Source organism: Sparus aurata, chromosome 6, assembly GCF_900880675.1.
Source record: "Sparus aurata chromosome 6, fSpaAur1.1, whole genome shotgun sequence".
Classification (NCBI taxonomy): domain Eukaryota; kingdom Metazoa; phylum Chordata; class Actinopteri; order Spariformes; family Sparidae; genus Sparus; species Sparus aurata.
In genome coordinates, this window is record NC_044192.1 from 19,337,814 (window position 1) to 19,360,067 (window position 22,254).

Here is a 22,254-nt window from a genome sequence, read left to right on the forward strand (position 1 = left end):
GTTGTTATTGCATTGTATTAATATTTATACATGTTTTCGTGCAGAATAATTACACTGAGGACACATAGGTTGAATTTCATTTTATTAAGTGTGGGAGTGAAACAGTGCATTTTGAGGAAAGAATATAAATGAATAAATAAATAAAATATAACATCCAAACAAGACATTTCAATAAAAATCTGGCATAAAAGAATTATTAAATCCAGGAACAAACTCAAGGCAACATGCATCACACTGACGGTGTGTGAGCCTTTTTTGGTCATGGCAGCAATAACAAGGTAGGACATTGAAATGTTTACAGGAGCCATTTCAATTTTCAAGTGCAATTTTTTTTTTGTTTTGCGCAGAGCAACAGCAAAACCTGTGAAGCTAAAGCATGCAAAGGGATTTTTACTGAGTTTCTTGTGCAACATTCCTAAAATGGGAAATTACAGCAGATTAAAAAATAACAGGATAACAATATCCGAGCAATATTTAACAAAAGCATCTCTTTACAGTTGCATAAACCCACTGTGACCTCGTTCCCTGAATAAATCTTGTCTCTACATACCGGCCACAGAGGACGTTGCCAAGGAAGTTGTGCACGGGTCTGAGGAAGGCTAGGTAGATTTTTCTTTTTTTATGAATTTGGTTTTATGAGCTACAAGTCTTGATGGATATCAGAACTCTGTGTGTCTGGGTTCACAATCACACCTTCATCATCCTCTTCCTCTGGCTGCTGTGCAACCAGCTGCTGGTAGCGAGCCTGCCGCTGGTAATCCGGATCAATGTTGATCCATTTATTTGCGACCCACTTAGTGCCGTGGGTGACCATGCAGCCCCCATGCAGAGCATATTCATCCTGCTCGCCCACCCAACCTATTGAGGAAAGAAAAAATCAGAATATGTATATGGGCTCACACTACTGATGTGGCTATTAAACACACTGTTTAATGTATTGCTTGAGCAGTTTTATTTTCCCAAACAGAATCTGAGTTTATTTGCTTATTAGTTTAATTTATGAAGTGAATCAATCTTAAATGAAAGTTTTCAATCACTGTATTTGTTGTCTTTCTAGAGTACCATAAATCTTTACTGCCCAAATTTGGGAGGAATCTCAACCATTCTACTGCATTTTATACTTTTAATTTGAATCTGTGACTAAGTTGTGCTACAAAAACATGAAAATAACATGTTAAATTATGTCAAATGCCAAGATGAAGTGATCTGAAATAAAAACAGACAACTGCTATTTCTGACTGATTTTTTTTAGCCATGCCAGCAGGGTGGCTCTAGGGGTGGTAACGTATGCCCACCACCTTGATCCAGACTGGAACAATTGGATGGATTCAGATGAAAATCTGAACACACAATTTTCCATCCCAGAGGATGTATTGGCTGACTTCCATTTAACACCATAATTTAGTCTGAACATGTCTGAACAACTTCTAGATTGATTGTCACAAAATAGTATGCATCTATGGGTTTTGGTGCAGTATGTCCTAATCACTTTTTATCAAGTAATACCATGAATTTGCTCCATTCTTTGGTTTATGACCAAATCATTTTAAGTATTGACATTCCCATCAGCCTCAGCTGTATTTTGCGTGCGTTTGCCAACATTCTAAATTAAAGTGGGGAAGGAACTATAATAAACCTAATACCTCATAAACATCAGTTTGATAGCTTTTTGTGAGCATGTTAGCATGGTGCTGCTAACTTTTAGCTTTAATGTTATCAGACATAATGTATACATTTCTGACATTAAAACAGGTCATTTTGAGGGGGCTGTAACACTCAAAAAGGTCAGGTCAGACTTGAACCCGAGGACAAGGCCTCTGCACATGGGATGCATGCTCTACAAACTGAGCTGCTGGAGTGCCCCCACTGCTTCATTTATATAATGCTGATCCTTGTCAATTAAGTAATGTGAAGGTCGCAACGATTTGCCTGAAAAAAATGGATTGTTGACAGCTTCAATATTAATCATTATCTAAAATCGCCACATTGCCCACCCTTATTTTTGACATAAACATTTTAAATGTGAATCCTACCTCTTCCATCAGACAGGTAGTTGTACCAGAAAACAGCTGTCCCTTTGGTCGGCTTTACCCTCAGGTTGCTCTTGTTACAGTTCCTTCTGGTGTCCAATAGATCGACATTATTCTGTATGAGAGACTAAAAAGAAACCACAGTCAAACTCAGTGTTTCTGCTTGATGTCAGGCCCATGCACTAACTGACAAACAAGTGAGTTAACACAGATGTGAAAGACATGCACAGTATGTACACAGTACTTTTGCACAGCTCTCCGTACACATTTCCAGACCCACACACAATTACGCACCACTTCATCATAGGTCCTGTTGTCTGCCACAGGGAATGCGGTCTCCCCACCCCCCTCAACAGAGTTCAGGTAGAAGAGAACTGTGATGTACCTAGGTGTGCAACACAGATTTAAATTGACACACACGTATGGTGCAAACAAACACATACACTTACAAACACTAAAGTGGCAAGCACACATTTTGTTCCAAGTCACACAAACTAACATGCCAGCTGTCACAATGGAGTGTCAATGCACAGTTTAGTAATCACACAGGACGGATGATCAGATCTGAGCATTCACAAACATTTTTATCGAGGGAATGCCGCTTTAGTCATGTTGTTGATCTTACCGGCAAGACGTCTCAAAGGGAGTGGAGGTGTTGGCTGCGATGCGTGTGTGTGTGCAGGCTGTTTCAGGATACACAGGACCGCTGTCGTGGTGGGCGTGGTAGTGTCCTCCCTCCTCATAGCGGACCACCTGGAGCGGCTCACTGAGGTCCACTAATGTGGGCGGGAGCCGTGTGAGGCGGGTCACCCTTTGTTATAGAAACGTAGAGAAAAAAGTTTAAAAGTGTGGAAAGAAACATTTTTCATCAAACCTTTTTATTCCTTTGATAAAATCATCCTTTTGTTACATCACAGTTGTTAATGTACTATGGCAATAACAGTACTTGGTTTGACCTGCTTACCTCGCCTTGATGTCTTGGAGGACCCGGTGTGCTCCTTTGCCTTGATACAGCCAGGTGTGCCTGCTGTTCCTCACCAGCTGACTCCTCTTCACCCCTTGCTGCATCAGGAAGCGCTGAAAGGCATCGTTGCTCAGGACTCTGAACTCCTCCAGACTCAGCAAACCTGTGAAAATATGAGAAATGACATATAATTCGGACACTTTTCCTACACTTTCTCTCATTATAGTAACCATACAGTATATTAAAGACAGAGCCCGGTTTCTATTCTCAGTAACAGATTAGGAAAATATGGTTTCTTCTAGTAGCTGATATTAACCTGGTAATCTGTATATACACTTTAGATTTGTGTAAAAACAAAAACAAAACCTTGCAGCCCTTTATACACTGATACCTCATCCATTTCCATTTCTACATGATTAGAATGAGGCTGATATCAGTTAAAGATGGATTTTATATCCTGTAAATATTTATTTACATTCATATTCATAAGTGGTGTCCATATCCTGTATATCACAAATGTACTCTACATTCCAGTTTATACATGGGACTGAAAATGCACCAACCGTAATGGGGGCACATGCAATCTGTGCACATGCCTCCTTGCCACCAGGGGGCTCAGACAAAGGAAAAAAACACCATTCACTGCCTGGAGTAAATAATGTTTGACTTATATTTAAAAACACTTAATTCTAAAGATATTAACCTTTATTTTTGATATTCATTATTTGTTTAACTGCCTGTGAACATGATATAAAAATAGATGAGCTGAAATATGTACAAACAAAACAAAAAAAGAAGAATTGCTCCTGCCCAATTTTTTCACCTAAAAACCCAAAAACTAAAAACCTTCATTGCCTTTTAAGACTGATTTAGAGGAGGCATGTTTCATAAAAACAAACACATTTTTTGGGAAATACAGTTTATGTACAAATATAAAATATATACGTGAGCTACAAATATGTCAAAAATAATTCATATTTTCACAGCAGTAAACAGCTCCGCAAAGAGACATCTAAAACCATGAATGAAGTTGGTTTCTTACCATTACCGTCCTTGTCAGCTTTGAGCCCGTCATAGATTTCTCGCAGATTCTCCGGTGTGAGCCAGATGCCGTCCCTCACGCGAGAGTGAGTCAGTATCTGTCACAAGAACGATGGTAACAGCAGAATGATTAAACCAACTCTGAACCAAACGACTACTATATGTCACACACGACAGTAAGTGCTCACAGACTACACACTGACATACACCTCATGGAGCTGCAACTGTCCATCCTGGTTGATATCGAGGAGGTTAAAGATCTCCTCTGGGCTGAGGTTGAGCTCCTTGGCTAGCTCCTCCTGGCCATCCTGCACCATCAGCTGGCTCTCCATCAGACCCTTTAGCTGGGCAAGCTGCATCACAACCCGGCACTCATCCTCCGACAAAAAGTCAGGGATCTCTGCAGGAAAACAGGACGGAAAATCTCTTGGGTCAACGACTTTTCTCTTCTGCATGCATCTTATTTTGTTACTTGCTACCCATCCATACCGTGCTGCAACGAAAATGACTCTAGTTTTTTTGTAGCTGAAGTAATTGGTCCATGAATCAAGTGATCCACAAACAATTTAGCAGATGTTTTAATATTCAACTTATCAATTTGAATAAAATCAGAACTAGTCTAGTATAGTGTACTGAACATCCTGGATTGCTCTGATTGTGAGAAAAATACAGTAAATTAACAATATGAGTTAGTTGCAGGCCTACTGTAAACAATCATTTGATCAGTTGTCAGTTTTGCAGACATACTGATGCTGTGCTGAACCACTAATACCAACAATGAACCATCTAAACGTGCATTTAATGTACAGATAAAACCAGTAGTGTCCAATACTGTATGTTGATCCATTACCACTTGTGTTTTTCAGTCAGCTATAACCCCTTAATTAGGTCTGGTGTGTGTAGTTGAGGGAGTCGTTGCCGCTGGACTGGATGGCCTATTTCATGTAGCCATCATTGATCTGAGCATAAACACATACGTCAGACTGTGTGTTTGTGTGGGGCGGTTGTAATAAGAATGATAATAACACAAAGTACGGTCAGTGTGTGTGTGTGTGTGTGTGTGTGTGGCGGTATGTTTACATTTATCAGAAGAACACACCTGTTCGGCCACTAGAGGCTCATGTGGGTGAGCTGCAGATTTGTTTTTGCCCCATGCATGCTATGTGTTTTTTTGTTTGTTTGGTTTTTTGGCGCTTACCGAACAGCAGAGGTTTCATACTCAGCGTGCGCATTTCGTGCACTTTGCCTGGCACCAGTGACACCCTCTGCACATGCCCCACCTGAAAGGATGAGTGATTTTAAGTGCTGTTGAGTTAAGACAGAAATGTGAGCGAGGGAGGGATGCATCATGGCTTTACTCACCCGTATCCCCTCGATTCTTGTTAAGGACACATCGCGCAGAAACTCGGGCTTCGATGGCGGAGGTCCCGGCTCGAGGCGCTGCTGATTGCTGCTCGGAGCATCACGACTTCTGTTCGCATCCTCCTGCCCGCTGTTGTAGTGCACGTAAAACAGCAGTGCAATGACATTTATGATGTATACGTGAAAAAACACCATGACCACCACGAAGTAAGAGCGGGAGCACACGCTGCTCTTGTGGCATTGGAGTCGCTCGCACGGCGGCCGGAGAGGCGGCAAGGTCGCGCTCCCGGACGGAGCGGTGTCCTCGGCGTCTGGGCTTTCCTGGTTGTCAGTCATTTTTCCTGAGAATCAAGAGGGAGCTAATACTTCCCTCGGCAGCAAAGTCCATCTGATTAATCAAACGGCAGGGTGAACATTTGCTCAGAGGTGGCAGATGTGCAGGCTGACAGATGTCCGGCTTTAATTAAAAGAAGAAAACCAGGCCAGCCTCTTTTCTGCAGAACTGAAGTCGTTGAAAAACCCACGGTCGGTTCATGATGAAGCCGTGCTCGGTTTAGAGCAGACAAGTGAACCAGCGCTGACACTGTGTCGTAGTGTTTTCAGCCACAGACAGCGGCGCTGCAGCCTCGGACCGTCTTGTTTACACTGCAGCAGTCCCAGTCAGCAGCGGCAGCAGGGCGCACTGCGCATCCCGAACCACGGCGGGGCTCATCCTGCAAACCTGCTCCATAGACCCGACCCAGCATCGACCGAGCGCAACAATCGTGCTTTAAAATAAAAGAGTCAGCATGTGTGCGCATAACAAAAATATCCCAGTCAGTATGTATCCTGCAGTTTACACGCCAATGGTCGAGCTCTCCGCCTGACCGCATCAGTGTGTGCAGCGCGCAATGGAGACCTCTGGTGACCTAAAGCGATAACACAGTCCCGCTCTGTTTGGGCCCTCCACTTCTCTCTTTATCCCTCAGTGTGTAATGTTTGTTGAACAAAGGCAAATAAGGAACACTTGCTATACTTTCCTTTTCTCTCTTTTTACTCCCTTTACAGCTCTTAGTAGTGATGCCTTTTGTCTTACCTTCCTTTACTGCTTACATTTTTTAAATTTTCAATCCTTTACTTCTTTTACTGCTCTTAAGCTGGTTTGTTTTTAACTCCTCTGATGCAATGTAACCTTCTGACTTCATAATTTGATTTACCTCCATGTTTCCCTTTGCCTGTTTTATGGCTTTTATTCCTTTCACTTGTAATGACTCACATTGTCTCTTCATGTTTTAACATTTTCTGTCCTGCCCTCTTGTTTTAACTTCACCTTTCACCTTCACCTCACAGTTGCTCTGTTGCTGTTGATATTTATTTCTCAATTTGTATTTAGTTTATATCATAAACAGTATAAGTTTATTCTTGCACAATCATTCTTTTAAAACATGAATCACTTTAACCAGCATTACATGCACTGTTGAACCCCCATACAGTTACACTACCACAGTTTGCACATACTGAAGCATGACAGTTGACAGTTCTGGTGGCTCGACTATCACTTCATTTCTGTGTGTTTTTGATCCTTATATTCTGTTCATAGTCATACATTCTTATGTACATTTTCTTCCTTTTAAAAAATATTTATTATATGTTCGAATGTGTATTTCGTGTGTGTCATGTAAACTACTGGATTTTTAAATTCCCTACGATATTAATAAAGTATCCATCAGTCTATTTTACACTAGGCTGCCTTGTGTTAGGCTTGACTGTAATACTGTCTTTTTGAGTTTCCTGCTCTTGCTTATTTGTCAAAGCACTTTGTAAACTCTGTTTGTAAAGGTGCAATACATATAAAGCGTATTATTTTTATATTATGAATAAATGTATTACTTAATGCATTAATTGACCTTTTTCCTTGGTTCTTTTGGTTGTCTCTATGATTATTTTCTTGTATTACTACCTTTTATATCTGCTTATAACTGTGAGACATTTGAATGATCAATGTTTAGAAATAAGCAACTATATTTAGTGACTTCCGGCCGCTATTTTTGTTTGACTTTGACTTGCTTTTGTGTAAAGTGTAAATTTGCAGCTTCTGGTTACAGTTAAAAAAAATAATCTTAATAGTGCAGTCGTGTGAATATATTTGTTCCACATGAAGAGAATCGTTCTCATATCACACTGAGATGTCCTGTGGTAAGTGTTTGAATAGAACAATTAACGTTAGCCATGCTCTTAGACCAGCTGGCTTAATCAGCCATAAAAGGTCAAATTGTAAAGTTTAGGTGAGCTAAAACAAATGATTGCTCGACAGAAATATACTGGTGCTAGTCTTTTAAAGCTGCTCTAATAAGCAACATATTTCGTTTCAGTTTTTTTTTTATTTTTTATTTACTGCCAATTTACGGTGATACACTTTATGTAGGCCTAATTAGCATTCATTTACAGCTTAACGTTCCGCTATATTCTGTTATAAAGCGTTAGAGTAATCAGAAACTAGCTGTCATGTCGGGGTAAAGCTAACAACCTGCATATTTAAACAAACCAAGGTAGCCATTCCTTTAATTAGCTCTTAATAGTATAATGTTCAACAGCATCTTTAGCTATTGTAAGTAATACCCTGACACAATAGTTGCCAAACTTTTGACAAAGTTGACAAATCTTTAAAAGCTGATAGTTTTGAAAGTTGTAAACACCTTACGGTGCTCATCATAGCAGGAAACTGAGACCGGTGATGTAGGACCATTTAGCCACTTGGTGTCAGTAAACAGAGCAATAGAAATGATGTGGCAGTTTGGGAACTAAACATACTTGGGTCAAAATCCAGAGACAGTGACAGATGTTTTAAAAATGTTAACTTAAGATAAACGAAAAAATATATACATCAATATATACACAAATGCAAAGTATGCACACATTTAATCGCACAAAATATCTCGTGATTTATAGAGAAGCAAAATTTAGAATTTGAGGATGTTAATTTAAAGGAATGGTCAATATTTGCATGTTCTTCTTTCAAGTGTCAAGATTATTGAGCAGTAAATCAATGAAACTTTAAACTTGGGCCTGTGGGCCATACTGAACGTCTGTGTTGTAAATATGTACAGTATGATATTGTCTAACATCGCCATGTACTATATTTGTCTATATTTTTGATTCTTATATTACATTTTATTGATACTTTTTGTGTCTTACCTGGGCTAAATTACATCAGAAATCAGTCCCAGCCCTTAAAGGCCTAAAAAAAGTATGTATGAAAGGATGTTTGATCCTAATCATTATTAAATCATTAAAAAATTAGAAGAAAGGCAAAAAAGATTCAACAATCTATCTAGTTTTTATTGACTTTTTGTAATCACAGCATGCTTAACATGCTTGAGTGAACAAGTAACAAGACATTCATATTGTATGACTTCATGTTACTGGTTAAACTTGATTTCTTCCTCACTCTGCCTCTTTGGACTGAAATGACAAAACAGAACAATGGTAAAACATTTAGCCATAAAACAAAATGCATAAAAAAAGAGTTTAAAAGAGTATTTTATCAAACGTGATTCATTTCGCACAGCTCTTTTTTACCTTGACGATTTCACGACTCTTTGCTCTCAGCTTGTTGACCTGGGACTCGGCGATGTCAGCACGCTCCTGAGCCTCCTCCATCTCATGCTGCACCTTCCTGTACCTGGTGAGGTGAGTGTTGGCCTGCTCCTCCTGTATGATAAACCAAAGTGAGGTCAAAACCTGTGAACTGAGAGTGACATTGACAGAATGTGTGTCATTATGAGGATTCATATACTCACAGCCTCCTCAGCCTGTCGCTTGTAGGATTTCACTTTCAGCTGCAGCTTGTCTACCAGATCCTGAAGTCGGACAATATTCTTCTTGTCCTCCTCAGTCTGTTCAGGATCAGGATAGCAGAACAATGTAATACACAAATTAAATTTGTATAAGCCTACTATTTTAATTTCTGTATATTATAATGACCATTAGTACTAGTAATTTAGGTATGAGTGTTGTTGTTGTGGTGTGTTGTTAAAGAGAAACAGAAGAAATGTACCTGATAGCTGAGCTCCTTTACTCTTCTTTCATATTTTCTCACTCCCTTGATAGCATCAGCACCACGCCTCTGTTCAGTATCAACTTCAGCCTCCAATTCTCGAACCTTGAGTGCAGAAGAACACAGTGATTTGATTTTATTCTGGCTTACAGTTAATATGAATAGACTGGTCCTCATGACACATACCCTAGCCTCCAGTTTCTGGAGCTGCTTCTTGCCACCCTTCATGGCCAGATTCTCAGCCTCATCCAGACGATGCTGCAGGTCCTTCACCGTCACCTCCAAGTTCTTCTTCATCCTCTCCAAATGAGAGCTGGTGTCCTGCTCCTTCTTCAGCTCCTCAGCCATCATGGCAGCCTGAATTGTTAAATTTAAGTTATCTGATATGGGTCAGCCTGTTTTAGTCTAATGTTCCATTTGCTAGTGCTCTAAGTGCAGTTGGGAAATTGCCTAAAGTAAAATGTTACATAAGGATGTGTTTCACACTGTGTATTTGTGCATATGAGGTGTTAAGATGACTCACATCAGTGATGGCCTTCTTGGCCTTTTCTTCAGCATTTCTTGCTTCCTGGACAGCATCTTCCACTTCACCTTGGATCTGAACAAGGTCAGTTTCCAACTTCTTCTTGGTGTTGATGAGATTGGTATTCTAAACAAATGATAGTTTTGATTACATACTGTCATTTTCATTTGTCAGGTGTTTAACGTTTCATTTTATAAAATCTTCAGTTACCTGGGAGTGCAGCAGTGCCACACGTTCACTGACATCAACCAGCTCCTGTTCAGCCACTTTGCGGCTTCTTTCTGTCTGCTCCAGTGCAGCTCTCAGCTCCTCGATCTCAGCTAGCATCAGGCTGTTCCTACGCTCCACTATGGCAACCTGCTCCTTCATTTCTTCCTGACCTCGGACCGCTTCATCAAGGTGCAGCTGGGCATCCTAAACAAATAGTAATGACAAAAATAATTTGCAATGCAGCCTGAATAAATCAAACCTTGCCTGCAGTTATTTTTAGTAAACCACCTTACCTTAAGCTGTCCCTGCACATTTCTCAGCTGTTTCTGGGCTTCAGCGGCCTGGCGGTTGGCATGACTCAGTTGAATCTCCATCTCATTCAGGTCTCCCTCCATCTTCTTCTTGATTCTCAAGGCATCATTCCTGCTCCTGACCTCAGCATCCAAAGTGGTCTGCATAGACTCAATCACCCTCTGGCTGTTCCTCTTGATTTGCTCCATCTCCTCGTCCTTCTCTGCAAGCTTTCTGTCGATCTCACTCTTTACCTGGGTGAGTTCAAGCTGAATGCGGAGGATCTTGGATTCCTCATGCTCCAGGGTAGCCTTGACAAAAACATGACAAAATATGTTGTGTAGCTTGAGCATGATTTAAAATTCTGTTTAATCAGAAAAGTTTTGTCAGACGTTACCTCTGCCTCTTCAAGTGAAGTCTGGAGTTCAGTCTTCTCTGACTCCACAGTCTTTTTCCCTTTCTCCAGTTCATGAATTGTCTTTCCACTCTCGCCAATTTGCTCGGTTAGATCAGAGATCTCCTCTGTAAGAAACAGGGTGGTTGAACATTTGATGTTAGTCTGAGCTCATAGACAATTTAACTTGGTGACCCACTGGAGGGCGCTCTCTTCCACACTTATTCTTTGATGACACTGCTGTAGTGAATGTATTAACTTAGAATTATGCTTTTTAAAACTTTGCATACGTTGTAGGTTCTTGTTCTCCCTCTTCAGTGTCTCCAGATGGTCCAGAGCTTCTTCATATGAATTTTTCAGCTTGAACATCTCAGTGCTGAGAGAACGAGCTTCTTTTTGAGATCCCTCTAGCTCTGCCTGGCATTCCTCATACTTCTGCTTCCACTCTGCAAGAACCTAAAAACATAAATAATTTACAATTATGTTTTTACACATCTATCCTCATTAAAGGCCACAAGGCATGAATAGATATCTAACCTTGTCAAAGTTTCTCTGCTTCTTGTCAAGGGTGGCAGCCAGAGCATTAGCCCTCTCCACGTCAATCATCAGGTCTTCCACTTCACCCAGCAGTCTCTGTTTGGTCTTTTCCAGAGAGGCGCATTTTGCATTCACAGCCTCAATGGACTCCTCTGCATCCTGAAGACGCTGGGCAAGCTTTTTCCTGTTAAGAATATTTGATTTGATTTGATTGGTCAGATGATGAATCCCCAGTTTGGTCTCTTATGGAGCAGCAGCACTGAAGTAATTCAGTGTCACTTCACTCTTTAATTTGTGCCCTATTACCCTTAAATAAATGCTATTGGACGAATAACTCAATTATTTATAGCTCTCTAAAGCTATGGTCTCAATTTAGAATCCATTTTAAACTTAACCAAGCTCTCATCACTTCCCCAATTCTGGCAAACATCAATTTTGCTACATTTTTCACAGACCCGTTGTTTCGATTATGGCATAAGATAGGGGACTAATGTGTGAAGGACCTATTTAAGGAAGGGCACTTTATGTCTTTTGAATACATTAAGAAGGACTCTTGTTCACTTGTCAGGTTTCTTTAGATATCTACCAGTATGTAATTATATTGGAACACACTATTCTCTAACAGCCCCACAGAGTACCTGGATAGAGGAATGTTTGAACATCGATCCATTTGGCAGGGATCTGGTGTCTGTGTAATATGATAATATTCAGAGGGTCACCTCCCCATCACTTAATCACTTAACGAGGCAGTGGGAGGAGGAGTTGGGAATTTGGGAATTACTATATCAGATATAATTGGCAGGCTGCGATTACATCGGTACATTCATCGTCTAGATACATTTATTTATTTATATATGTGTGTGTGTGTATATGTGTATATATATGTGCACACACATATATATATACATATATATATATAAACGATCAGTGCAATGTTGTAGGCAGACAAACGACAAACAGAACAAATAAGACTTGACAGCTTCTTGAGAAAAAACTACACGCACGGAATGAAACCTCTCTCGTACACTGGTCCGTGCTCCTGCTGTGCTGTCTTCCTTTTATACTCTGCTGTTAATAAATACACTCGCCACCTATATAAAGTTTTATGGTTGAGTTCCCGGGCTTCCATGTCAAACAGCTACAGGTACTTGTTTTATTACTTTTTTCTCATAAAAATCTACTCAGCTAAAATGATGCAAAATGTAAAAATGATGGTGCTAGAACATTGTCATTTTTATCTATAAATAGTTTTAGAATAGATATACCTGTATCACATTGTCTGTATGATATTTTCTGTCACGTCTACTGTCATCTACTATATACATTTATTATATATTGCACAAGTAATGTACATACAAGGACAGTTACTGTATAAAAACTGTAATTTTATCTTTATTCTAATAGTTTTTATCATACTTTTTATTCAAATTGTTATTTTATTCTTTCAGATATGTCTCTATTATTGTCTCTATTTTTTTGAGACTTACTCTTGTGCTGCTTCTTATTTTGTTCTGTACTGCTATGTTACCTGCAAATTTCTCACAAGGGGGATCAATAATGGAACATCTTAATCTTAATCATTTACATTTACATTTAGGGCATTTAACAGACGCTTTTGTCTAAACCAACTTACAGTAAGTACATTTGTCACAAGAGAGGAACCACGGCATATCACCATTGATAATCAGCTTAATCTATATGAATCAGACATGATTTGTTGCAGTTTTTGGTTCTGCATAGGTTCTATTTATTATCTTTCTATTGGGGCGTAAGCTGGCCTAACTCTACCCTGCTTTAGCCCCACCCAACCTGTATCAGGTGCAGACGAGGCCAAGCAAGCCTCAGTGACACGTTTTAGTTATGTTCCAATTGACCCAATTTTGGACTAATATATTTAATACCTTTTCATTTATGTGTAATATGGTTATTAATCCTGACCCACTGACTCCACTGTTTGATGTAGTCCTGCAAGAGACGCCAGTAACAGCCTTCCAGGCTGAAGCTATAGCATTCTTCACCTTACTTGCCGGATGTCTGATACTCTTTAGTCAAAAGTAAACTATGTCTCCATGTCCCATTTTAAACTTGAACACCTTAAATACACTGCCCGAGGATCCATCCAGAAGTATTATGAGATCTGGCAATCATTCCTGTCCTATTTTGAGATTGAGCTCCCTCCTATTGATACAAGGTAGCTCCCCAACATTTTTAATTCATTTGTTTAATTTATTTATTTTTGTTTTTTTAATTTGTATTATTGTCTTCATTGTTTCCATTTTTATCTTGTTTCGGAGTATTATGTGCTAGTTTGATTGTGCAATATATGTTAAAATCACTACAAATATTTTGTATATTAAGTTTATTAATTAGTATAATATCACTGACATGTATTAGTGGTTGCTGGACAAAGTTAAAACTGTAACGACTCACTTGGCCTCCTCCAGCTCCTCAGTGCGCTGAATAGCATCAGTCTCATATTTGGTTCTCCACTGAGCCACCTCGCTGTTGGCCTTGGACATTGCACGCTGCAGCTCAGCTTTGGCCTCCTGCTCCTCCTCATACTGCTCTCTGAGCAGGTCGCAGTCATGTCGAGATGACTGAACAGCATGAGCCAGGGCGTTCTTGGCCTTACAAAGAAATAGAGACATTTTTAGTGACTAAAATACAGCTAACGTCAAGCTGTTAATCTTTAATCATGTAACATTGCAGCTCTGCTGTAGTATTTTTTGATACATACTTTAACCTCCTCTTCAATATGCCTCTTCATCTCCTCAATCTGCTGAGTATAAGCCTGCTTGCTCCTTGTCAGCTGAGAGACCAGGGCCTCTTTCTCTTCTAGTTGGCGACTGATTTCACCTAAGGATAGAAGGAGAATTACAACTATTCTAATCTCAAATACCGACATTATTTGGGAAATACGCGACATACATAAAATGTATTCCTCTCACCATTCTCAGTTTGCAGTCTTGCCCTTTGCATCCCAATGTCATTCAGTTGTCGCACATGTTCATCATTTTTTGTCTTCACCTCACTCAGTTGATCCTCAAGAGTACGACACATTTTCTCCAGGTTGGCCTGAAATTCACAGAAGTTATGTTGATTTAAAGTAATGCTATGTAGTCTCACTCTGTGAGAGCCGAATACAGAAGGAAGTGTAGTAGGGTGCATTTTGTTGACTCAGTTGCAAGTGACATGAGTTTGACTTCACCTTTGATTTCGCAACATTCTCCATATTGCTGCTGAGGTCATCGATCTCCATCTTGTACTCGCTTTTCTCCTTCTCCAGCTTCTGTTTGACTCTCTGGAGGTTATCAATCTGCTCTCCCAGCTCTGCCACACTGTCAGCCTGCTTCTTGCGCAGAGCTGCAGCGGTGGCCTCATGCTGCAGGGTGGACTCTTCCAGATCACGACGAAGCTTCTGAAACTCGGCCTCACGCTTCTTGTTCATCTCAATCTGTACAGCCGTTGCTCCGCCAGCTTCTTCAAGCCTCTCGCTGATTTCCTCAAGTTCCCTGGAGAGATCAGACCTCTGCTTCTCCACCTTGGCCCGAGCAGCCCGCTCAGCCTCAATCTCCTCCTCCAGCTCCTCAATGCGAGCCTAATATTTACATGTTAAAAAGAAAAATCATAAACAAAGCCACATTCTGATGTAAATCTGTGTACCCATCTGGGTCGTCCAAAAGTATAGCAGCGCAGTCAGTGATACTGTTATGATACCATACCAACCTGAAGTTCTTTGATCTTTTTCTGAAGCTGAGCAGAAAGTACTTGCTCATCTTCAATTTTTCCAAGAAGCTGGCTTGTTTCAAAGTCCTTCCTGTGAGCGGAGAAATGTTTACATAACATCAAGCATACATTTGTTTTGAAGTAAGCAAAATCGAGTTGAGAATTTTAGTTATACGGATGTTTTGACTTTGTATTGTTAGTCTTAATATCATTGTTTAGTTTGCTAATATAATTTTGAACATAGAGAATTTGGTTTGAACCAGTGGTGTGGTAACTCTAACTATGCAGAATAGCATTCTTCACAACAGCTTTGCACACAATTTTTCTATATGGGAGGATTTTATTCTGGCTTCTTTATGGTGGACAAATATTATTAGGTCAGACATGGACACATTGTAATACACACTGAGTTAAATTACACTCACTTCTTTATTTTCTCCTCAGACTGCTGCTTGTCATTCTCCAGATCCATTATTGTTTCCTGGGCCAATTTAAGATCCCCTTCGAGCTTTCTTTTCGCTCGCTCAAGATCCATACGGAGCTTCTTTTCTTGTTCCAGAGAACCTTCAAGCTGTTTTAACAGAGATGATTATTATTCTTTTTTGTTTTTCATTCTCCAAGGGGCTGAAATCACTGCTGGTTTTACTCACATCGTCCACTTGCTGCTCCAGCTTGGTCTTGGCCTTTGTCAGAGTGTTGACTTTGTCTTCCTCTGCCTGCAGGTCATCAAGGGTCTGCTGATGGGCCTCTTGGAGGGCTTTCTTCTCTTTGGTCAGCTTGGCAATGGTCTCATCTTGAGATGCCATTTCCTCAACCAGGTTTTTAACCTGTATTCAAAATGTTGTGAGAGTAATTTTAATGTTAGTATCCAGCCAAAGGCAGTAGCCTTTAAGGTCTTAAGATATAGATATACCAACCTTGTTCTCAGTGGCATGCTTCTCCTTCTCCACTTTGGCCAGGGTAAGCTCCAAATCATCAATGTCTTTCTTCAACTCAGAGCACTCGTCCTCCAGCTTTCTCTTCTTTGCGGTCAGCTCAGCATTCATTTCCTCCTCATCCTCCAGTCTCTCAGCCGTCTCTTTGACTTTGGCTTCAAGCTGGATTTTTGCTTTAATGAGCCCCTCACACCTTTCCTCTGCATCACTGAGGTTTTCAGTTTCCTTAAAGTCAACGCATACAGGTTCAGGTCTTTTAAAATTCAGTAATCTGGTATAGGATATTTAGTAGACATGCACAAGAAGTTCAACAGCTTACAGACTGCACTTGCAACAACAGGTCATTCTTCTCCTGCAGCAGAGAAACCATCTTCTCCTCTAGTTCTTTCTTCTTAGCCAGAGCCTTTGCCAACTCCTCTTTAGTCTTTGTGAAGTCCTCTTTCATTTGGGCCATTTCTTTTTCAGTCTCTGCACTCTTCAGCAGAGGCTTAATCTTGAAATAAAGCTTCATCCATGGCCAGGTTTTAACATTCATGAATGCACGAATGTTGTACTGGATGCCGTAAATGGCCTCCCTGAAGAAAACAGGTATCAAGGTGAAAAAATAGATTGATTTAGATTCTTAAAGCTCTATTAATAAGAACTATGGATTAGAATTCTAAGTAAATATTTGTCTTGAAAATTGTAATCAAGCTATCATCTACAAAAACACTATTGCCCTTAGATGTGTGAAGCTAGATATGCAAAGTACCTGCGCTCCATCATCTTGACAAACTCTCTCCTCATGAGGAATCCTCTGCAGAGAGCCTGAGTCATTGTGACCAGGATTGCAAGTTTCTCATCTCTCATCTCCTCTAGAGTTCCCAGCAGGCCAGCTTTGAAGAACACCTAAATCAAAGTGTTATTTGATATGAACTTAATTGCAGCTAAAGGGAAAAAACACTTCTAAGAGACAACTAGATTACCTTAGTGTGTCCAAATTTGTACTGAGTGTGGTCAACATTAATAGAGCCCAAGAGTTTCTCGGAGGCCTTTTTGTTGTCGATGAATTGTCCCTCAGGGATGACACTAGCATTCAATACTTTGTATCTGATTGGAGGGAAATTGATCAATGATGAGTTATTATTATAATATTATTCAAAATATGGTTCATAATTGTAAATACCTCTGCTTGAAGTCACCGTAGAGGATTCTGCTGGGGAAGCCTTTCCTGCAGATCCTGATACCTTCCAGCACACCGTTACATCTTAGCTGGTGGATGACCAGGAAGTTCTCCATCAGACCTTAAGAACATGCCACAGTCAGTCTTATGTTGCATAATCACACAAGTGTTTAAATGCATAAATTAGTGCTAATATAAGCTTACCAGGAGTCTTTGATTCATTTGGAATCAAACAACGCACAAAATGAGGATGAGTGCTCCTTAAGTTGGTCATCAATTTGCCTAAATTCTCCTGAAATATATATTTAAAAAGGAAGATTAGCATTTGGGAATGTTGTAGTATAATGTTGCAGTGGTGTTATGTACTTAGGTAGGTGTTTGTGATACTTACCCTGAACAGAGCAGATACAGTCTGAAAAGACCCACCCTTCTTTTTGCCTGCTTTTTTCCCACTACCCTCAGCTGTACCAAGAAGATAGCATTTGAATTACCAACTTTAACAAATGTAATGCATTTTATTTAAGCTTCAAGTCAGTCAAAAATATTTACCATCTGCTGCGGCATGTGATGCATACAGGTGAGACAACAGTTTGGTTGAAGACTTCTGGTAGAGCTGAACAACTGAGTCGTTCAGGGGGTCTTTATTTTTGTCTAGCCAGCCTTGGACATTGTAATCAACAGTGCCAGCATAGTGCACCAGGGAGAAATGGGCCTCAGCTTTGCCTTTGGCAGGTTTTGGTTTTTGGAAGGGGGCACTTTTACCAATATGCTGATCATACAGTTTGTTCTTGAAGGTGATGTCTGTAGCCTTGGGGAACATGCACTCCTCTTCAAGGATGGAGAAGATGCCCATTGGCTGTTAATGAAAGCACAGATAACACAAAATTGAAATCCTGTACTGTCCGACTGTGGTAGGAATCATTATTTTACATATTTAAAAACATTTTTTTTTCCCTATAGTACCTTCTCAATGAGCTCAATGCAGGCAGCCAAATCCATACCAAAGTCAATGAACTCCCATTCAATTCCCTCTTTCTTGTACTCTTCTTGCTCCAGGACAAACATGTGGTGGTTGAAAAACTGTTGCAGTTTTTCATTGGTGAAGTTGATGCACAGCTGCTCCAAGCTGTTGAACTAAAGAATTTGAAATATCAAAGGTCAGCAAATGCTTTAAGTACCAGTTACTAAAATGAAATTCTTTGTGCTTTCAGCTTGAATTATAGCTGCATAAGATTATGTTGTATCGGCCAAGCATACTTACATCGAAAATTTCAAACCCAGCAATATCCAGGACACCGATGAAATAACTTCTGGGCTGCTTGGTATCCAACATCTCATTAATTCTGACGACCATCCACAAGAACATTTTCTCATAGACGGACTTGCAAAGAGCCATGACGGAATTGTTGACCTGATTTTACAAATGAATAATATAAGGATGATGTGAAATTGAACACTTTTCAGAGCTTGGAAAAAGGTTAAAATGCATGAAAAGCTGTAATCTAAAGATCTCAATGAGAGCCATGGTTGCAATGTGAGTCTATCAGTATGTCTTTAAAGTGTCTTTAAATATGAAATGGAAGAAAGAATTTGTATGTATTAATATGTTTTGGTTGTTTGCTTGCATTCTTGTTGATATCCCGTACCTGAGGGACAGTCTGACCTTTGGTCACATACTCATTCCCAACCTTCACTCTGGGGTAGCAAAGTGCTTTTAGCAAATCAGCAGAGTTCAGTCCCATGAGGTAGGCGATTTTATCTGCCACTGAAAGAAGACCACAAATCATCATCATTTATGAAGTAACATATTTTAGGAAAACCTCAAGTTCTTTGTCAGGTATTATCAAGTACTATTCAAGCTCATGATGTGTGATTTTCATACCCTCAGTGCCATCAGGCTCAGCCTGCTCTTCACGCTGCTTTTGCTTGAACTTCATGTTACCATGATGCATAACAGCTCCAGTCAGCTTGTAAATGCCTGCCTTCTCTTCTCCAGTGAAACCCAGGATGTCAATGGCAGTCTGTGAAATGTCAGTCAAAACCAAAACCAAAACTTAACTGTAATCAACACAGTTGTTATAGTGCTTACTCTGGTTTAAAGCATAAAGCAGCATGTTTTTGTTAATAACTGAAAATGCAGTAATTTAAATTAAGTCTTCCTTACATCAGTGGCTATGAATTCTTCAATGTCATCGATACTCTTGACAGTGATTTCTCCCTGACTGATCATGTGATAGTCGTATGGGTTTGTGGTGATCAGGAGAGCCTCTGAAGAAAGGGAAAAAACAAATGTAACTATATTTATAATATTATGTGTATGTCTATGTATATATACTATATAGTATACTATACTATACTATATACTATATATGTACACACCATTGGACTACAGAGTGCAAGAAACGGACAAAATGATTTACTAATCTCGCACCTATCAGCTCAGGTTTGTGGCCTGTCGTGAGCTGATAGAAGATGTGGTAGCTCCTCTCAGCAGACAGCTGGAACGTCACTCGAGACTTCTCTAGCAGATCTGTAAAACAAGGCAATAAAGCTGGTATACAGTTTGCTCTTTCATCAAACCTTTCCCGATAAAGAAGCTGAAGCTGGAAGCTTACATGTTTCAATATCAGCAGAAGCCAACTTTCCAGTTGTCCCGAAATGGATTCTGATGAATTTACCCTGCAGACGAAATGTATGATTTACACTGCAGAAGACTAAAATCATGTTAACCTACCAAAATTATTGAGTGCTGTTTAAACACAAACAATATGTGTAAAGACAAAGAAAAATGTCAGCAGACCATGTTTAAAACAGACACCATTTTAAAGCAGCAGGCCAAAAACTTACGAAGCGGGATGAGTTGTCATTCCTCACAGTTTTGGCATTACCATAAGCCTCCAGCAATGGGTTGGCTGCAATGATTTGATCTTCCAGCGACCCCTTAAAGTAATATCACATGACATGTGTTTGTATTCACATGATCATAGATATCACACACACATATACATATGCACTGTATATCACAATATTAACCTGCATTTTTCCAGGAGTTGGCTCAGATTTCTTTGTTCCTCCAGCCACTGCGATTGTCGCAAAGTACTGGATGACACGTTTGGTGTTTACAGTCTTTCCTGCACCGGATTCTCCACTAGATTAAGGGATGTGTTCATAAGTATTATTTAAAATCACTGATATTAATGCTGTTTCCCATAATTATAGATAATATACATTTTTACTTACGTAATCAGGATGGACTGGTTTTCTCTATCTGCAAGACATCAACATTTTACACAACAGTTAAGATTCTGTGAGAGTACGGCTGCTGTATTTATGGACTGACAGGAGCTTACAAACTCTTTGATACCTTGGAGCATGAACTGATAGGCATTGTCAGAGATGGAAAAGATGTGGGGAGGGGCCTCAATCCTCTTTTTGCCTCTGTATCCTTGTACAACCATTGAGTCGTACACTGGGAGCCACTTGTAGGGGTTCACAGTGACGCAGAACAGTCCTGAGTAGGTCTGTGGAGAGAGAGAAGTTTTACTGTCACGTGTCTTCCTGTATCCATGTTTTGATCTTCTGATGTAACAACCAGGCCAAACTCACGTAGATCATCCATGCTGCATAACGCTCTTTGAGGTTATACAGCACAGAGGGCTCACTGAGGTGGGTCATCATGGCCATGTCCTCAATCTTATCAAACTTGGGAGGGTTCATGGGGAAGACTTCAGTGTCTTTGACAGTGATAGACTGTAAGAAACAACACAACAGTAAGCTTGGTTACAGTCCAACAGTCATTATTCACATGTCTGTCTAAATGTTTGAAGTCATTATGTAAAATAGTTAACATTATTAGTTAGTAGCAGTCCAGAGTAGCCTTGGTTCCCACCTTCCCACAGAGTGTCTCCACGGTAGCTTTGCCACCCTCTCTCTTAACAAGTTTCCCCTTGAGGTACATCTCTGCTGGCTCGGTCACAAAGTATGCGGTTTTAGCATCAAAGGGAGTGTTCTGAGCTTCTAGTCTCTCTTTTTCTGGCTTCCGGAGGTATATGGCCGCCTTGCCAAAACACTCCATCTCAGGGTCCGAACTCATGATGACCACTTACTGCATGAGAGGAAACAATACAATAGTAATTAATTGCCAGGAGAGTAGATAGATGGGTGCCATTATAGTCACTTCTATTATGTCTGGTATTACCGTTGTCAAATGAATGCTCCACCATTAAAATTAGTTTTAATACAGGTAACTACTTGCATACTAGAACTTAGACTAGAACAATACTATGAGGTTTATCGGGGATAAGTTTAAGATTTACATTAATAAAGTAATTATCAACTCTTCTACAGGACAGATAAGACACCTAATTTACCTTGGATGACACCAGGTATGCAGGGTTTTTTCTTGGAACTTTCAATGCAGACTTCTGAAAAAAAGAGCAAAAATATAAGGTTCAGAAAGAATATTCCTGAGAGTTAACTCTATCATAATACATCTTATATTGTATAATAAGGCAAGGAAAAATAAATCTAAGTATAATGATAAGACTTTAATATAATATACTTACATTCACCATATAAACTTGATACAAATGGTACATAGCACTATTATAAGTATAACATCTTGTATTGCAGTTGGAGTTTAATGGCTAAACACATTTATGCAGATAAGAAACTTACCTTTGCTGGGTGCCTGTCCTTGGTCGATGTTTGCTGTGCCTTTTTATACAGAGTGATGGGAGCCTATCGCATGTGTATTTCTTTATTTGGTCATGTCACTGGTATGATGCTTGAGCATCTGTCTCTCTTACCTCTAGCAGTCACATTACACAGTTTATAGGATGTCTTCTGTGCCAGGTCATTTTCAGGCTTGGAATTTGTCGAGAATTGAAGGTTTAATCTTTAGAAATGTTCATATTCCTGTGTTAACAATAAGGCTCTTTTGTTTTCTTCAGCATTTTCATTTGTTGTTGTAATACATTGTGAAGATGGCAGCAACATATTGAGATATATCTATGGGTTACTTTTGCAGTTATGAGTTTTTTA

General features: G+C 39.8%; 2 protein-coding genes across 2 annotated transcripts; both read right to left on the minus strand.

The window, feature by feature from the left end:
* Positions 1–65: 65 nt before the first annotated feature.
* On the minus strand, positions 66–6,325 carry p4htmb (prolyl 4-hydroxylase, transmembrane b). Its single transcript, XM_030419730.1, has 9 exons — positions 5,398–6,325; positions 5,234–5,315; positions 4,245–4,435; positions 4,037–4,133; positions 2,995–3,157; positions 2,656–2,841; positions 2,325–2,415; positions 2,034–2,157; positions 66–858 (listed from the first exon to the last, which is right to left on the minus strand). The coding sequence occupies exons 1-9, from the start codon at positions 5,731–5,733 to the stop codon at positions 641–643; spliced, it is 1,488 nt and encodes a 495-aa protein (XP_030275590.1). The 5' UTR covers positions 5,734–6,325; the 3' UTR covers positions 66–640.
* A 2,365-nt stretch (positions 6,326–8,690) lies between these two features.
* On the minus strand, positions 8,691–21,312 carry LOC115583191 (myosin heavy chain, fast skeletal muscle-like). Its single transcript, XM_030419727.1, has 39 exons — positions 21,101–21,312; positions 20,818–20,961; positions 20,576–20,732; positions 20,452–20,479; positions 20,245–20,359; positions 20,059–20,151; positions 19,827–19,890; positions 19,643–19,741; positions 19,376–19,479; positions 19,094–19,232; positions 18,858–18,976; positions 18,473–18,622; positions 18,175–18,345; positions 17,761–18,067; positions 17,603–17,673; positions 17,416–17,503; positions 17,215–17,332; positions 17,015–17,138; positions 16,801–16,937; positions 16,369–16,624; positions 16,032–16,274; positions 15,765–15,941; positions 15,540–15,685; positions 15,115–15,205; positions 14,597–14,986; positions 14,337–14,463; positions 14,126–14,244; positions 13,819–14,015; positions 11,389–11,572; positions 11,142–11,307; positions 10,855–10,979; positions 10,460–10,768; positions 10,167–10,370; positions 9,957–10,082; positions 9,620–9,790; positions 9,434–9,538; positions 9,177–9,272; positions 8,956–9,087; positions 8,691–8,838 (listed from the first exon to the last, which is right to left on the minus strand). Exons 1-39 carry the CDS (start codon positions 21,302–21,304, stop codon positions 8,821–8,823), a joined length of 5,814 nt encoding a protein of 1,937 aa, XP_030275587.1. The 5' UTR covers positions 21,305–21,312; the 3' UTR covers positions 8,691–8,820.
* Between the last annotated feature and the right edge of the window lie 942 nt (positions 21,313–22,254).

Coding starts and splice junctions, on each gene's coding strand:
- p4htmb (XM_030419730.1), bottom strand. CDS start 5,733: ATGACTGACAACCAGGAAAGCCCAGACGCCGAGGACACCGCTCCGTCC. Junction 5,316..5,397: donor CAAGAATCGAGGGGATACGG/GTGAGTAAAGCC, acceptor TCATCCTTTCAG/GTGGGGCATGTGCAGAGGGT. Junction 2,842..2,994: donor CTCCAAGACATCAAGGCGAG/GTAAGCAGGTCA, acceptor TCTATAACAAAG/GGTGACCCGCCTCACACGGC.
- LOC115583191 (XM_030419727.1), bottom strand. CDS start 21,304: ATGAGTTCGGACCCTGAGATGGAGTGTTTTGGCAAGGCGGCCATATAC. Junction 19,233..19,375: donor AAGAATTCATAGCCACTGAT/GTAAGGAAGACT, acceptor GACATTTCACAG/ACTGCCATTGACATCCTGGG. Junction 10,769..10,854: donor CTTCACTTGAAGAGGCAGAG/GTAACGTCTGAC, acceptor GTTTTTGTCAAG/GCTACCCTGGAGCATGAGGA.